The sequence below is a fragment of the Sciurus carolinensis genome, chromosome 5 (assembly GCF_902686445.1).
Source record: "Sciurus carolinensis chromosome 5, mSciCar1.2, whole genome shotgun sequence".
Taxonomy (NCBI): Eukaryota; Metazoa; Chordata; class Mammalia; order Rodentia; family Sciuridae; genus Sciurus; species Sciurus carolinensis.
Window position 1 is genome coordinate 123343754 of NC_062217.1, and position 19126 is coordinate 123362879.

The 19126-nt window shown below is 36.4% G+C and overlaps 1 protein-coding gene across 8 annotated transcripts in view; it reads right to left on the minus strand.

Moving 5' to 3' along the window:
* The window catches only part of Ascc1 (activating signal cointegrator 1 complex subunit 1), a 97455-nt gene that overhangs the window by 20486 nt on the left and 57843 nt on the right, over nt 1-19126 (minus strand). For 6 of the 8 annotated variants that reach the window (XM_047551863.1, XM_047551862.1, XM_047551865.1 and 3 more), the window contains 3 exons: nt 17349-17473; nt 15729-15764; nt 14558-14643 (listed from right to left, as the gene is read on the minus strand). In XM_047551863.1, the coding sequence (XP_047407819.1) occupies nt 14558-14643; nt 15729-15764; nt 17349-17473 (247 nt within the window). The remainder of the gene's footprint in view (nt 1-14557; nt 14644-15728; nt 15765-17348; nt 17474-19126) is intronic. The other 2 variants (XM_047551866.1, XM_047551869.1) reach the window with 1 other exon arrangement.

Consider the following 19126-nt stretch of genomic DNA (forward strand, 5'->3'; position numbering starts at 1 on the left):
TTAGGAAGTGAATTTTTAAAAAGCAGATCCAAAATTAAGAAGAAAACTAGGAGAAGCAAGCTGCCACTGAAACCAAGAGAAGAAAAGCATCTGGAGAAGTAAAGGGTTTAACACTCTCAAAGTGACTACTGAGATAAAAATAAAGGGAGGTCAAAGCACAGAACAAATTGGGGTTATCAGTAACTTTCTGCAGTGACAGAGATGAGAGGCAGGCTGGAGGGAATTAAAGAAAGCATAGTTTGAAAGATGATCATAGCAAATGGTTGTAGAGTACTTAATGAGAATAGAGATATGGATCCTCATTTTGTAATCAAAACAAAAATCATCCTAATGAAAGATGGCAGCTATCTTCTTAGAAACTTGCTTTAACATGAAACATTCTATTATCAGGCAATTGTTCTTTACGTGGGTTAAATTCTTATGCCCTTTGAAATCAAATGGTCCAATTTTTGTGGTAAGATCAACTCTTTAAAAAAGCTGTACCTATCATAAACAATGCAACAAGGTACAACCAAGAATTAAAAAACCCATTCTGGAAGATGACTACTTTAAAACACACACACACACACACACACACACACACACACACACACACACAACACCAAATGGCTAAGTGTCCTATTCAACTCCTAAGTGCATTACTGTCTTTCCTTCTTTCAAATTTTTATTTTGACACAGTTTCAGACTTACAGAAGACTAACAAAATGAGTGAAATGAGAAATTCCTGAATACTTTGATCTTTCATTTTTAATAACCAATTTAAGAAAAGCATTCCTTTAAAAATAAATTAAAAAATAAAATCATTCCTTGGCTGAACTTCCTGATTTTTGTTCTCTATAATGTGAATATTGCCAATAAATTTTGACCATTTGGTTTAAAAACAGCTGGGGCTCACACAGTGAACATTGTCCACAATATGGTCCCAAGTTGTAGAAAAGCAATACAATGTAGCTCATTTAATAGAATTCCTGTTCAAAATGAACTGACTGGGCTTCTTTGATCTTCCACTACCTATGCTTCATTCATTCTTTCCTCTCCTTCTGAGACTCCAGTTAGATAAATGTTAGATCTTCTCCTTCTATCATGTACGTATCTTCTCTTTTGTGATTTTTACCTTTCTCTCTGTTCACACTGCATTCTAGATAATTTCTTCTGATACAACTTCAAATTCACTATTTCCATATCAGTTATGTCTAATATGATGCTAAACCTACCCACTGAACTCCTAATTTCAGTTATTGCATTTTACAGTCCTTCCCTTCCCCTCCTCTTCCCTTTCCCAGTACAAGGGACTGAACCCAGGAGAGCTCTACAACTGAGTTACATGCCTAATTCTTTTTTTTTCGGTTCCAGGGATTAAACCCAGGGGCACTTAACCACTGAGCTACATCCCCAGCCCCTTTTTGTATTTTGTCAGAGACAGAGTCTCCCTGAATTCCTTAGAGTCCCTAGGGTTGTTCTAAATTGCTGAGGCTGACTCTGAACTCTAGATCCTCCTGTATCAGCCTCCTGAGTCCCTGGGATTAACAGGTGGGTGCCACTGTGCCTGACTCTTAATTCTTTGGTTTTTTTGTTTTGAGACAGGGTCTCACTAAGTTGCAGAGGTTGGCCTTAAACTTGCAATCTTCCTGGCTTAGCCTCCCAAGTCACTGGAACTACAGGTATACAACTCCCCATCTGCCACCTGCCACAGTTCTAGTATTTCCATTTGGTTCTTTTTCAAAATTGCTAATATCACTTTTCTTTTTTAAAGAAGTTCTCAATTTCCTGACAAAAATTTAAGCTTAGCTAGAGTAAAAAAGTCCGTTTTGTTCAAGGAAGTCAGGTCAATCTTCATGTCTAAAGGTCAGGGAACTCCTGAACTAATGAACTTAATAAAGACTGGAAATTGGAATTCATAATACATATAACTGTGGGGTTTTAGCTTCTGAGACAGAAAATAAAACATCAAATAACACACAAGATGGGTTGGGACCATGGCTCAGTAGTAGAGCATTTGCCTTGTAAGTATGAGGCCCTAGGTTTGATCCTCAGCACCACATAGAATGAATAAATAAAATAAAGGTACTGTGCCCATCTACAACTAAAAAAATTTTTTAATAAAAAAATTAAAAAATAAATAAAATTAAATTTAAAAATTTAATTTAATTTTAAAAATTTTTTAAATTTAATCTTAGCTAGAGGAAAAAAGTCTCAGTTTTGTTCAAGGAAATCAGGTTGATCTTCATGTCACTGAAGGTCAGGAAACTCATAAATTAATGAATTTAAGAAAGAATGGAAAATTAGAATTCATAACATATAAATGTGGGGTTTTAGCTTCTGAGACAGAAAATAAAACATTAAATAACGGACAAGGAGAAATGGAAAATTATTAGCATAATTTCATAAAATACAATTTTCAGAACTCATTGATCAATATGCAGATATATTTTCAAAGCAGGTTCACTTTATTGCAAGGATGTGCAATAGATGATTTTGTCTATTTTCTAGCAGGATTTAATCATTATATATGAGAAATCAATAGAGACAATTTACTTTTGAAAACAAAAAAGTTTATAAAGGAAGTGATATTTGCTTAGTGACTTTACTTATATAAGATTAAAATTTCAAGCCACAGACTTATTAGGTAGTAAAAATGATACCATAGCTATAGTGAAAAGTCAAGAGAGATTAACTTTTATCCTAAATTCAATTTGCTGTTATTAATCCTGTTAACAGAATGCAACAGAACACTTACTAATAAGATATTCAATGAAAGACTTCCTGAAATTTCTAGGTTTTGAGGGAAAAACAATCTAAAAATCCAAGAGACTAAAAATTATTTTCAAGAACAATATGTGGGCTGGGGATCTAGCTCAGTTAGTAGAGTGCTTGCCTTATAAGCACAAGGCCCTGGGTTCAATCCCCAGCACCGCAAAAAAAAAAAAAAAAAAAAGAACAGTATATAACATGGCTAAATACTGGATTGGATAATAAAATCAGATAGTAAATTTTTTTTTCTTCCTCAAGTAAAATAACCAACTTTTGTCTATGATATTGGGGAGGGCCTCACACATGCTAGATAAGCAGTCTACCACAAAGTTACATCCTCAGTCCAAAATAATATACTTTATAAATGTCATTATTCCTTTGCAATTATTAATATATTTTTTTCTGGCTAAGGATCAAACCCATGGCCTTGGTCATGATAAGTAAGTGCTCTACCACTGAGCACATTATATCCCCAGTCCTCATTAATACCTGTTTTGAAAATGTTATGAGACTTTTGGTTTCTAGTCCAGCATAAAGGAATTTAGAAGTCACCATTCCATTCTAATAACAAGTAAAAAGCTGAAAAGACTAAAAAAACAATAACTCTATTTAGATCTGCCAGAGAAATGAGGTCACAGGACAAACTGCTGTCCCTCAAGCTGGAAAAACACACAGAAGTATACAAAGAATAACAACTGACCACAGCAGAAGGAGAAACTTCCAGAGTAGGAAGCCCTAAACAGCAATTGACACACTGCTGAATGCTCAGTCTGGAGAAGTCTGATAGAAAAGAACAACTACAAAGAAGCTCATGGTAGAGCACTTGCCTAGCATGTGCAAGATTCTAAGTTCAATCCCTAGTACATAAAACAAAAACAAAAACAACAGCATCTACAAAACCCTACAGTTAACGTCATACTTAATGATGAGAAACTTGAAGCTTTCTTGCCAAAATCAGGAACAAAGCAAAGATGTTCCCTCTCACCAGTGCCTTTCAGTATCATAAGAAGTCCTAGGTAAGTAGTAAAACAAGAATAGGAAATAAAAGGTGTACAGATTGGGAAGGAAATAACAAAACTGTATTTTATTTGCATATGACATGATTGTCTAGGTAGAAAATTCAAAAGAATTACCAAAAAAAAAAAAACCCCTTTTCTACTAACAAATCTTATAGGATACAAGATGAATATATAACATTCAATCACTTTTCAATGAATAAGTGGAGTTTACAATTAACAATAGTATCATTTACATTCATGTACTCCAACAATGAAGTACTCAAGTATAAAACTAATAAAATATATGCACTATATACCTTAGAAAACTAACAAAAGATATCAAAGAAGAACTAAATAGAGAGATATTTAATATTCATAGATAAGAAGACTGGATTTTACCAAGGTATCAGTTCCTTCCAACTTTATCTATAGATTCAAAACAATCTCAATCAGAATCAAAATCCCAGAAAGGCTACATGCAGTCATGCAAACCTCCAATCCTACTTAGGCTGAGGTAGGATGATTGTAAATTTGGGACCAGATTGGGAAACATATGAGAAGCTGCCTCAAAATAAAAACAGCACTTGGAATCTAGATCAGTGGTAGAGTATCCCTGGGTCCATTCCCCAGTATCATCCCCTCCCAAAAAAAAATCTCAGAAAGTTATATTATGGATAGTGACAAAATGATTCCTAAGTTTATGTGGAAAGACAAGAGACCAGAACAGCCAATTCAATACTAAAAAAGAACAGAGACAGAGGACTGATACTACCCAACTTTGAGATCGACTACAAAAATACAGTAATCAAGACAGTGTGGTATTCACAAAAGATCAGACACACAAATGCTTGGAACAGAATAGAGAGCTCCAAACTGGACCCACATGTGCATATAGTCAACTGATCTTTGACAAAGAAGCAAGGGCAATACGATAGATCAAAATAGTCTTTCTTTTATTTTTTTGGTGGGGCAGTATTGGGGACTAAACCCAGAAGCATTCTATCTTTGAGCTATATCCCCAGCTCTTTTTATTTTATTTTTGAGACAGGGTCTCAATAAGTTCTTCAGGGAAGCCTTGAACTTGCAAGCCTCCTTTCTTGGCCTCCCAAGTAGCTAGGATTACTGCCATGTGTCACCATGCCCAGGAAAACCATCTTTTCCACCATGGTGCTGGAACACTGGACATCCATATGCAAAAATATAAACCCGGACAGCAATCTCACACTCTTCACAAAAATGAACTCAAAACAGATACATACTCAAATGAAAAATGCAAAACTACTGTACTCCTAGAATATTACATAGAACACCACCTAGATGACCATGGATATGGCTACTACTTTTTAGATAAGCAGGACGTCACTAAAATTAAAAACTTGGGCTTTGTGAAAGATAGTATCAAGAGAATAAGAAGATAAGCCACAGACTGAGACAGTTTCTGCTTTCCCTATTTCATTCTTCCTCTCCCCCACATCTTACAGAAATGTGCCTTTATGAAAGACACATTGGATAAAGGACTGTTATCCAAAAAACACAAAGAACTCTTTGTTTTCAATAAGAAAACAACTGATTAAAAAGTAGCTAAAAGACCTGAACAGATACCTCACCAAAGAAGATATTCAAGATGGCAAACTGTATATGAAAAGATGTTCCACATCATCATTGGAGAATTCAAGTTAAAAAATTATGATACCACTATAAACCTATCAGAATGGCCAAAACCCAAAACAATGACTATACCAAAAGCTAGCAAGGATGTGGAGACACAGGAACTCTCAATTACTACTGATGGGAATGCAAAATGGTACATATGGCCACTGTGGAAGACAATTTGGTAGCTTTTTTAAAAAACTAAACATACTTTTATCATATGATTAAAAAATTGCACTCCTTGGTATTTGTCCAAAGGAGACAAAAACATATCCTCACAAAAGCAGCATACGATGTATACAGTTTTATTCATAATTGCCAGAATTTGGAAGCAACCAAGAGGCATTCAACAGGTAAACTGAAAAACTGTTTCATCCAGACAATGAAATACTATTCGGCACTAACAGAAATGAGCTATTAAGCAATGAAAAAACACCAAGGAAACATAAATGCATATTATCATGTGAAAGAAGTCAATTTGAAAAGGCTATAGGCTGTAGGATTCCAACTTTTATGGAGACAGAAAAAGGTCAGTGGTTGACAGGGGCTGAGGAGAGGGAGGGTAAATAGGCAGAACAGAGGATCTTTAGGGAAGGGAAGCTGTTCTACATGGCACATGTCAGTCACTTATTTACGTCTGTCCAGATCCACAGACCATATAATACCAAGAGTGAATCCAAATGTAATCTATGGACTTGGGGTGATGATGATGTGTCAATGTAGGTTCACCAAGTGAGACACATGTACATGGTGGAGCAGCAGGGGATGCTGTGTTATGTGTAGGGATGGAGTATATGGGGACACTATTTTCCTCAATTTTCCTGTGAACTTAAAACTACTACTCTAAAGTCTATTAAATATTTTTAAAAAGTGACTACATAGTTCTAAATCTTACCTCTTTTCTATCTTTCCTAGAAAGAGTAAAAATTAATTTTTCAACACTTCAAAACCAAACATTCACTCAAAACAAGCCTCTCTACTCTGAATGCTTAAAAACTTAATTACATCTTTGTTAGTCTTGGGGCATTTTTCTACTTGACCTTGGTAGTACTTGTATTATTTATGATTATTTGTTAAACAGGCCATACATGCTTTATGGATATATTTTTTCAACTAAAACCAATAAATAGTATGGCTTTTTAAAAAACACTCCCTTATAAAACTTTCTCTAAAGTAAACAAAACAGAGATCTCATTTAAATTTATTCTTGGGCTGGGGAAATAGCTCAGTTGGTAAAGTGCTTACCTTGCAAGCATGAGGCCCTGGGTTCGATCCCCAGTACCGCAAAAAAAAAAAAAAAAAAAAAGATTCTTTATGAACAATACAAAGTATCAATGCAAAAAAAGAACTGGTCCTTTGAAAAGATAAAAACAAAATTGATAAAACTTTGGCTAGGGCTGCAGTTGTGGCTCAGAGGTAGAGTGTTCGCCTCATATGTGTGAGGCACTGGGTTCAATTCTCAGCACCGCATATAAATAAAATAAATAAGCAGATAAATAAAGATATATGAAAACTAAAAAATTTAAAAAAAAAAGTTGGCTAAGTTAATCAGAAGAAAGAGACAGAAAACCCAAATAAATAAAATTAGAGATGAGAAAGAAGACATTACAACAGAAATCACTGAAATTCAAAGGATCATTAGGGAATATTTTGAAAAACTATATGCCAATATATTGGAAAATCTAGAATAAATGGACAAATTTCTGGGCACATGTGACCTATCAAAACTGATCCAAGAGGATCTAAAAACTCTAAATAGATTAATAACAAGTAATGAGATTGAAGCACTAAGAAAAAAACTTCTAACAGCTCAGCACACACCAGTAATCCCAGGAACTTGGGAGGATTAGTAAGAAGAATTCCAAGTCCAAGGTCCACCTACGCATTTAATATGACCCTGTCTCAAAATAAAAACTGAAAAGGGATGGGGACGTAGCTCAGTGGTAAGCTCCCGTAGGTTCCACCTAGTACTGAAGGAAAAAAAGAGTCTCCCAACAAAGAAAAGCCCAAGACTGGATGGATTTACTCCTGAATCGTACCAGACTTTTAAAGAACTAACACCAATGTCTCTCGAAATATTCCATGAATTAGAAAAGGAGAAAACACTTCCAAACTTGTTCAATGAAGCTATGAATACTCTGCTACCAAAACCTGATAAGGACCCAACCAAAAATGAAAACTACTGACTAGTATTCATGGTGCAAAATGCAAAACAAAGAGGGGAAAAAACTTAATTAAATACTTGCAATTCAATAGCAAATTAAAAAGATCATACACCATGAACAAATTGGTTTCATTCAGAAGTTACAACGGTTCTACGTATACAAACCAGTAACAATAATATAATTTGTAAATAGAATAAGTATAAAAATCCCATTATCCTTTCAATAGATGTGGAAAAGCCTTTGATAAAATTCAACACCCCTTCATGAATAAAAGCCCTGAATAAATTAGGTATAGGAAGGATCATATCTCAACATAATAAAGGCTACATATGATGAACCCATAGCCAACATCATATTCAACAGGAAAAAACAGAAAGCATTTCCTCTAAGAACAAGACAAGAGCGTCTACTCTCACCAATCAACATACAAAAATCTAGAGCTGTTTCTTCCTTTTTTTTTTTTTTTTTTGGTAGTACTGGGGATTGAAACCAGGACTTCCCACACATGCTAGGCCTAAGCCATATCTCGTATCTCCAACTCTCTTTTTATTTTGAGATAGGGTCTCACTAAATTGTTCAGGTTGGCCTTGAACCTGTAATTCTCCAACTTCACCTTCCTGAGTTGCTGGGATTACAGGTCTGCACAACCATGCCTAGCAATTGATAGCTTTTATATACACCAATAATAAAACTGCTAAGAAAAAAATCAGGAAAGTAATCCTATTCACCATGGCCACACACAAAAAATAAAATATCTAGGAATACCCAATTAAGGACATGAAAAACTTGTACAATAAAAATTATAAAACATTGAAAAAAGAAATTGCAGAAGGCACTAGAAGGTAGAAAGACATCCTATGTTCATGAATGGGGAGATTTATATTGTTAAAATGGGCGTACACCCAAAACAATCTACAGATCCAATTCAATCCTCATCAAAATACCAAAGACATTCTTCACAAAACTAGAAAAAAAAATTCATAATGATACTCAAAACACCCAGAATAACCAAAGCAATCCTGAGCAAAACAGAGCAATGTCGGAAGCATCACAATACCTGATTTCAAAACATACTACAGAGTCACAGTAACAAAAACCACATGGTCCTGTATAAAAAACACACATAGACTAATGCAACAAAAATAGAAGACCCAGAAATAAATCTATGCACCTTTAGCCAAATGATTCCCCCCAAAAAGGTGCCAAAAAAACACACTAGAGAAAGGACAGTCTCTTCAACAAATACTGCTGAGAAAAATAGATACAAACCTGTAAAAGATTAAAACTAGATTCCTATTTCTCACTCTATACAAAAAATCAACTCAAAATGGATCAAAGATCTTTAAGGCCTGAAACTTTGAAACTACTGGAAGAAAACATAAGAGAGCCATTTCAAGATATTGGCACAGGTAATAATTTCCTGGATGGATTCCAAAAGCTCAGGGAAAAAAAGAAAAAAACTAACATATGAGATTACATCAAATTAAAAAGTGTCTGCACAAGAAAGGAAACAATATCCAGAATATATAAAAAACTGTATTTAAAAAACCCAAATAATCTCATCAAAATGGGCAAATGACCTGAACAGACACTTCTCAAAAGAAAACATACAAATGGCAAATAAATACATGAAAAAAATGTTCAATATTTTTTGGCCATCAGGGTAATGTAAATCAAAACTACACCGAGATTCTCACTCCAGTTAGAATGGCTATTATCAAAACAGGAAAACTAAAAAGTTCTGGCCAGGAATACCTATAAACCCAGCTACTCCAGAAGATGAGACAAGAGAATATCAAGGTCAGTCTAGGCAACTTATCGAGACCCCTTTCAAAACAAAAAAAAAAAAAAAATTTTAAAGTTGGGGGTGGCTTGGAGATGTGGCTCAACTGTAGAATGGCCCTGGGTTCAATCCCTAGTGCCAGAAACAGAAAAAAAAAAAAAAAAAAAAAAAGCTGGTGAAGATGTGGAGAAAAAGGAACTTATGCTGGGCACAGTGGCACACTCCTGTAATCCCAGTGCCTGGGGAGGCTGAGACAGGAGGATTGTGAGTTCAAAGCCAGACTCAGCAACTTAGCAAGGCCCTAAGCAACTTAGTGAGATTCTGTCTCTAAGTAAAATATTAAAAAAAGTTGGGGATGTGACCCCTTGTACTTAACCCTTGAGTTCAATCTCCGGTACCAAAATCAAAGAAAAGAAAAAGAAAAATGAACCCATATACACTGTTGGTGGGAACATAAAATAGTAAAGTTACTCTGGAAAAAAAGTATGGAAGTTTGTCAAAAAGTTAAAAATAAAACTACCATATGATCCAGCTATATATCTCTCCTGGGTATATATATGTGAAGGATATGAAGTCAGCAAACAAAGGATATATCTGCATTTCCAGGTTTATTGCAGCATTATCCACAATTCACAATAGCCAAGATAAAGAATCAGCCAAGGTGCCCATCAACATGTAAATGGATAAAGGAAATATGAAACACACACACACACACACACACACACACACACAATGGAGTATCACTGAGTCATAAAGAAAAATGAAATCCTGTTATATGCAGGAAAATGGATGGAACTGGAGGACATCATGTGAAATGAAACAAGTCAGACAAAAAAAAAAAAAAAAAAACAATTATCCCATGTTTTCTCTCATATGTGGAAAGTAAAATATAAAATAAATATGACCTGAAAGTAAAAGAGGAACAGAAAGTGGGGTTGTGGGGAAGCACAAAAGAGGGGTGAGTGAGAGAGGGCAGAGGGAGAGTGGAGATGATGAACATGATAAATGTATATCATATGCATGTATGGAAAGGTCATCATGAAATCCATGAATCTGTACTAATTAATATGTGTTAATAAAAAAGAAAAAACTTATTCATTCTGATTATTCTTTTAAAGGCTCTAAGGAACAGAAATGGAACCAAAACGAAACTGAATGAAATACCTGAGTAACTCTCACTCGCACCTCTCAAGAAAAGTCTCCATGTGGTGAGACAGACTTAAAACGATTGTAAACAAAAGTATTAAAGATTAACATAGTTAGTTTAATATTGCCCATTCCCTCTCTTTCTAAATGGAAGTCTTACATTTGAAGTAGAAAAGGCACAAATTCTTCTCCCTTGTACTTGGTTTATATTTTCCAAATTTTTTAAAGTGTCTAAGGAAATGGTACTTTTACTTTGATTTTCCCTTGATTTTGGACCTGCAGTATTTGCCATTCCTTTTCAAATACATGACTGAGCCTTTATTTATGCCATGACACCTTCTCTGGAGAATTCAACATAGGGCTTGAATGCCCTCTGCACATCCTCTGCACAGCAGTCGGATGTTTTGCCTGTGAGCAGTTAATAGTATATCCCTGTTCAACTAGCTGAGAGCAAAATCTTAGAAAACTGATGGTATTGCTTAAGGCCATTTCATAACCCCCCCAAGCAGACTGCCATCACTTCTCTCTCTTGAAGCTGGCAGTTAATGACCATTCTACTTCCAGCTAGTGAGGGAGCTGTTATTCCCCTGCCAGTGTCTTTAGGTCAGCCATGAGTGCTCCAATTTCATGGCGATCACTGCCTATGGCTACCCAAATAGTACCTGGATCCATTGCTATCTCTTAGAAACAGAAACTCTCTGAGAGGACATCATCCTATTAATTTGGCCTAGCTAGTCTTAACTAATACATCCTCCTTTTGGAACTGTCAGTCCGCCATTAAAAAACAAAACAAAAAAACCACCATAGTTGAACATGTTTGTTCCTTTTCTGCTTTGAATAACACAGGAGAATGATACTTTTGTTTTTAGTTCTTAGGTTTAAAAAAAAAATCGTATTTTAACTGGGGATAACCAGATGCTAGTCTATTACAGCTGCAACAACTTTAAAAAGCTGTACAAAAGAAAAATGTGGCTTTGACCTCCTAAAGTCACTACATTTCTTTTTTCTTATTAAGGTACACAGAACGCAATATTATGCTGAGCCAAAAGGACCAATTCTCTTCATGGAGTAGAATAGCAATTGGCTGTTACTCATTAAATTCTTACAGCAATGAGCAATGACTTTCTCTCTTGCTTTGTTTCTCTTTGAATAGTTGATGAAGTTGACTTTTTTTTTTTAAGACTACCTCCCAGCATAGACATTCCTGATCCTTGGCCTATGTAGCTATTAATATGCTGCACACATATGCTTGGGTTCCTTGAAAACCATTGCAGTTAACCTTTCTGTTTACTCCACGTCAGTTCCTATCTTGTTAGTGAAAACTGATTTTTTTTCTTTCTTAACATAATAATTTCATCTGGTACAAAACCATATATATATAAATTTAATACACACACACATAATCCACTGGCTTTCTAAATTCATTTTTTATTTCAAGGGCTTCGGGGGTCATAGGTTTTCATGTTGTAATTAAGAAAAACATGTCCATTTGTGGTAAATCCAAAAGACAGTATACTATAGCTACTTTAAAAATATAGTTATTAATTACCTTGTGTATTTGGTAGGAGATAAACTTTGCAGTGCCAAATTTACCATTATTCTCAAAGAAAATTTGATTCCCTTTTAGGTGTAAGATTATCTTTTCCGGAACTAATGATTAAGGAGTAAAATATTAGAATCTATAATAAAAAACACGTTGTCCTAACTACCTGTGTTCAGAGGTACTTCTCTTATACTATTTGCTACCATCATTTTATACTGCCTGTTAACCATCTATATTCCTCAAAGACAGGAAACCCCGAGAAGGTAGGGATTATATAATTAGGACTGTCACATCTTCAGGGCACATGGTCTAGAAAATGGTATACGATCATGTCAGTGTTAGTATTATAGTCGTTACAAAAGTTTGCCCTTTTTTGCAGCTAGACAGTGCTGGGTACTGAATTGAGGGCCTTGCAATGCTAAGCACCTGCTCTACCACTTAGATACACCACCAGCCCCCAAAGGCTGATTAATTAGCCACAGTTTTAAACTACCTGGCACACAACATTTACGAAACAAGTTTTAACCACACATTATCCCAATGTAGACAGACATGTCCAGTTTCAAATAACTAATATCTAACTGAACCCTAAGTCTTCTTATGGGAGACAGCATAATTGACCCCCTCTATTTGTGGGTCTTTTTGTTCAGATTCCAGTCACTATCACTACTAGTATTACCTTTGCCAAGTCACTTTAACCACAGCAGATATCATGTTAAGAGATTAAAATGTGGAATTAGACTAAATGGTCTCCCAGTATCTCACTGGACCCAGCTCTAAAACTGATTAGGCATGAATTAGTAAAGGTACTACTGGTTTAACTGGTATAATTGTGCTTGTTAACACTAGAGGGAGCTACATTCATGTCATCACTGGGGTGGTTTGGGAGATTTCAAGAAAAAGCATCTTTAAATGGAAAACTGATTTGCCAGAATAAGAGAAACTCAACATGGAGTGAGGGATCCATACAGCAGATACGGCCACCCACAGGCTCCTTAGGAACATCAAAGCTCTGCAGGCCCCACTTGCATTGACACATTTTAATCCCCTGAGAATCAAGCTGGCTTTGAGCTATTCCTAAAGATTTCTTTCCCTATTCAGTCTATTTTCTTTATTAATCAAATTAAGAACAACAAAAGCAAAGTAATTAGTGATATTATTGGAAAATTCCCAAAGAAGGGACATAGAAGATGAGAAAGACTCATATCACACTGAAGCTATGGCCTGGGAAAAACAATTAACTAATACTAAATTCATAAGCAGCCTGCCACTCAAACCCAAAGCTACTCCAAAAACAGGAAAATTGCTTAAAAAGAGGAAAATATCAAGGAAAGGAAGGAATTGCCACAGCTCGGCAGGGTGGGTGCTGGAATACCTGCTGTGGATGGCCCATTGGGCTCTCTGGAAAGAAGCTCATAGCTGCTGGAGAGTGATGTCACAAATTAAAGACAATGGGCTCACATGAGGCATTTGGCAAGAAAACTGTCAATGACGAGATAAGGGAACAGAGGCTGAGGTAGAGAAAGTACAAGAAAAAGCATTTCTAAAGCTAAAGCTTATTCTCTCCCCTCAATGAAAAAACCCCATAGCCTTGAAAATATCTGACCTAAACCATTACAGAACAAGTGAAATGAACAATCAAAAAATTTTCCCTTGGAATCAACGGTTTCTCATTGCCCAGGGGAACAATGGCATGTTAACCTGACAGAAAGGGCATAAATCATGGATATTACAGAATGTAGTCTGCGGGAGAAAGATAAATGCAATCCTGCAGAACCCCTTCTATTTAAATTTCATAGGTTAATGCAACACTCAGAAAAGCACAGCTTCAACAGTCAGAATGGACCACCTACTTTTTAGGACACGAACTGCTCCTGAGTAAAAATAGATTATATAGCAACTTAGGAAAGCGATTTTGTGGGTGAAGAGGAAAGTCTACTAGAACAAGACAAACAGTTCTTTTTCACTTAAAATAAATGCAAACTCAAACCTCTAGAGGTTAAGTACAGAGTAAAACATTATTCCTATGGATCTAATTAGTTGGGATACCTCACTGTTCCTTTCTGTTGTCATCTTGGTGGTGCTGGAGATGGAAACCCGGGTCTCAGAAATGCTGGGTCTTAGAAATGCTCACTCTACCACTGAGCTGCACCTCAGTCCCTGATTTTTTCTATTTCTATTCTTTTTTCTTTTTCTGCAGTGCTGGGGAGTGAACCCCAGGGCACTCTACCACTAAGGGGCATCCCCAGTTCTTTTTATTTTATTTCAAGACAGGGTCCCACTAAGTTGTCCAGTCTGGCATCAAACTTGAGATCCTTCTGCCTCAGTCTCCCAAAAAGCTGGGATTACATGTGTGTGCCACCATGCCTGGCTCCTCCCTCATTTTTCCTTAAGTCATCAATTTCAAGTACTGAGAAGTACCAAGGCTTTAACAGAGTCAAGAAGATTGCTACATTTTTAGAACATTATTATGTAAGACACCATGCCAAAGGATTTCCAATTTGTTCTGCTTCATACTGACCTTTAAAATGTTCCGGCCATCAAATGATTCTCTTTCCTTGAAGATATATTTGCCATCTGCTGTGTAGAGATTGTACCTGCCTTCAGCTGTAAACAGTCCAAAGATAATGTTAGAGGAGAAGCTTAGGTTATGCATCTGTTTGTATTCTCTTGGACTTCTATAGGTACACAGGTACAACTAGCAAAATATTCATATACTACCTAGAAAGTGGCATAATATGGTGGGCAAACCAACAGGCTATGAACAAGTGAAGTGATGGTTTCTAATGTCAACTCTGTCACCAACTCATTCAGTATACATTTATTCATTCAACATTCTCTAAATACTCATGTACATACTTAATAACTATGGAACTAGCCACGCTCTTAAGCAAACTTGTTCCTCCATGGACCTCAGTTCTTATAGAATCAGAGGGTTGACATGACATGAGATTGTGTCTCCAAAGGTTCCTTGCCATCTACATACCCAATATAAGCTGCATGTAATTTTAAACATGTAAAAATACATTAAAAGTTCACACTTTGGTCAAAACTGATGGCAGTCAGGCTTCAGGTTGATTTAAGGACTCTCCTTGAATGAAAAAGAGCCCTTTAGTTGCAATCAAAGGTATCTTTACAAGCATTCTAACCAGGAATACAGAAAATCTATGACCTTGGCCTAAACAAAGCCATGCTCTGGCTTCTTGTGTCATCTCTTCTGATATCCCAGAAGATGTCCTTAAAAAAGAAGAGGAATATCAAAGGAAAGGCAAACAAAAAAGCAACACATCATTTTGTGTTCTTTTCAAGTAAAAATTCAACACAGAGAAGAGTACAGGAAAGAGAAAATACAAAGCATTCTTAAGAATTATTTAACTTTCAGAATATTTTCTGAAATATCAAACCTTTCCTGCCTACTGACAGACCTTGAAAAATAATTATATTTTCACCTTTCAGTGTGTTCTTTTGCTTATACAGGTTTAGAGAATACCAGGTCAAAACTGATAAAATTTATCCAGAGTTCTAACAGGTCCACAAATATAATACATTTTAGCTATACATAGTTAACTATGGAACTATTTCTCTAATAAGTATTCTCCAAGTCAAAGATCCCAATCCCAAGCATATTTCACAACTTATTAAAAATAAATTTTCTGGGGGATAAGGATGTAGCTCAGTGGTAGAGCACTTGCCTAGCACATGTGAAGCCCTGGGATCAAGCTCCATCACTGTTTAAAGAAAAAAAAAAGGTCCCTGTTAAGAAAAAGAGGACATATACAATTTTGAAAGAACAAGTAAATTAATACCAAATGACTATCAATTAAAAAACAGAAATCATATCTGAAGACTGAAATGTTTAATGACAAGTTCAAAATCTGCAAGTAGCATTATTAACCATCAGGGAAATGCTAATCCAAACCAAAATGAGGTTACACCCACAAGGATAGCTACAATTGAAACACACACACATACACACACACAGATAATAGCAAGTCCTGGTAAAGATGTGGTGAAACTGAAATGGTCAGACACTGCTGACAGAAATGTAAAATGGTGTAGTCACTTTGGAGAAGTCAGCAGTTTCTCAAAATATTATGCATAGAATTACCATAAGACCCAGGAATTCCACTCCTAGATATAAACCCAAGAGAAGTGAAGACACATGCCCCCATGAAAACCTGCACAAAATATTCATAGCAGATTATTCATAATAGTCAAAAATTATAAACAATACAAATGTTCATCAACTGGTGAATGGATAAAATGTGATACATTCATACAAAGAAATACTATTCAGCAATAAAAAGGAATAAAGTACTAATATGTATTAAACTGTTGATAAACCTTGAAAACATTATGCTAAGTGAAAGAAGCTAGCCACATATTGCATGACTATATTTATAGGAAATGTTCAGAATAGGCAAATCCATAGAGACAGAAAGCAGACTGGTGGTGCCTAGAATTAGCACTGGGAACTGGACGAAATGCGGAGTGACCTTCAATTGTATTATCTTGTTGACAGGGTGATGGAATGTTCTAAAACTGATTGTGGTAACAGTTGCACAACTCTGACTATGCTAAAAACTTACCCCAGCCCAATTGTGACAACTAAAAATATCTTCAGACAAACCCAAATATCCTCTGGGGGTAAAATCACACCCAGTTGAGAACCACTGGTCTCAACTCATACACACAAACACACACATGTATATATACACACATACATTATATACATACACACATACATATACACATGTATGTATATACATATATACATTTATATATTTATTTATTTATTTACTTATTTATTTTGCAGTGCTGGGGATCCAACCCAGGACCTCACACACACTAAACAGGTACTCTACTATGAAGCTCCATCTCCAGTTTTGAACTTGTATTTTTTATTTATTAAATCTGGCAATCCCACATGTGACAGAAATAAAAGATATGGAAGACATGCTAGATATGTCACCACCCATTTCTACTAGGTTCATCAAAACAAGTTAATGGATCTAGAAGTAAAGATACATCAGAGATTCTTTGATGGCCTTTCTACTGAAACCTCTAATACCATAAAGCCTTACTGATCACAACTGTGCTATAACTCTTTTTTGTTTGTTTTTGTGGTACTGGGGACTGAACCCAGGGGCACTTACCACTGAGCTACATTCCCAGCCCTTTTTATTTTTTATGTTGAGATAAAGTCTTACTAAGTTGCCTTGAACTTGCAATTCTCCTGTCTCAGCCTCCCTAGTGGCAGAAGTAGGGTGCACCACCATGCCTGGCTGTGCTACAGCAATACGAGGACTTACCATTGGGGTCTTTCCTGAATAGTGTATTCATGACTGTAGCATGCAGTTTCACACTATTCCACTCTTTCACTATTAGTCCAGATGCCTGAAAGCGTTCAAGCACTCTATCAACTAATTCCTGCAGCCTAGAGAAATTGAAGAAAGAAGTACAGAATGTTAGTCAACTCCTGATCCATGACTACTAATTCAACAATGTGCAAGAAGCATCTGCTCAATGCCAATCACTGCACAAAGTCCCTCATCAGAGGAGGAAGAAGAGGCTGCAGCTCTACCATCATGGAACTTACTGTCTTGTCAAGCAGACAGACATGGAGACAAACAGTTATAATACATTAAGGTGAGCGCTGAAGGAGTGATCAAATCTACACAAAAGGCCAGGAGGTTTAAAGATAGTCCTGAAGGATCACTAAAGATTCCCAGACAAAACCAGAGAAGAAAGGCACTTTAAGCAGAAGAAATAGCATGTGCACAGATGTCAAGGCATGCAAAATCACAGCATATCCGGAAACTCCCACTTATTTAATACACCTATAACAGAGCGAGAGAGGAGGGAAAATGGAGAGGAGCTGGATGGGGCAGCAGTGATCAGACAACAGGAGCCCCAGGAAGGCTTTTAACAAGGAATGGTGTGATCTGTTGTCCATTTCTGAAAGCTGATTGTGGCAGAGTGGAAAGAGCTTTAGGAGGGGAAGAGGAGCAGCACGAGGGTCAGTGAGGCAACTGCTTGCTGGGAAAAGTAACAAACACGATGTATGGGCACTGTGTTAAGCACCGTGTATGTGCTAAAACATTTAATCCTCACAAAACACTATCATCCCTATTTCACTACTGAGGGAACTATGGCATAAAGAAGTTATGAAACTTGGTCAAGGTGACATTAACTACTAAGGGGCAGATTCAAAATTAGAATGTAGGACTCAGGGGTAACTCAGTGGTACAGAATACATGTTTAGCATGCCTAATACCTGAAGTTTAATCCCCAGCACTGCTGGGAAAAAAAAAAGGTGGGGGGAGCTGTTCTACTTCCTTACATAGTTACCTTAATTTTTTCCAGTTATAAAAATAATGTATGGCATGCATGGTGACACATGCCTCTAATCACAGCAACTCAGGAGGCTGAGGTAGAATTGCAGGTTTGAGGCCAGCCTGGACAACTTAGTGAGAGCCTGTCTTAAAATAAAAACTAAATATTATTGTGGATATAGTTCAGTGGTAGAGCACCTCTGGGTTCAACCTCCAGTGCAGTAATAATAATAACCATAATAATAATAATAAAATGTTCGTTAAAGAAAATGCAAAAAGGGCTGGGGATGTAGCTCTGTTGGTAGAGTGTTTGTCTCCCATGTACAAAGCCCTGGGTTCAATCCCCAGCACCACGGGGCTGGCGGGGTGGGGGGGGTGGGGAGAAAATGCAAAAAAGCATAAAAAGGAAAACACAACCTCATCAACACAAGTGTTTGTATGTGAATGGTGAGGTTATATAATCAGAAGAACAAATAGGATATACTGGGTTTAAAAGCTTCTCTTTGGGCTAGAGATGTAGCTCAGTGGCAGAGCACTTGCTTTTAGCATGTGCAAAGTCTTGGATTCCACCACGAGTACCACAAAAAAACACGTTTCTGATGAACTAAAACCATCAGAGAACCATAAAATTTTGAAATATTTCTAAACATTGCAGCATAAGCCTGAACATAAGCATGCACTTCAAAACCTACCTCAATTACAATCACAACAGAACGATGCCTCAACTGTTCTCTCTCCCCTATTAAAGGGGAGAA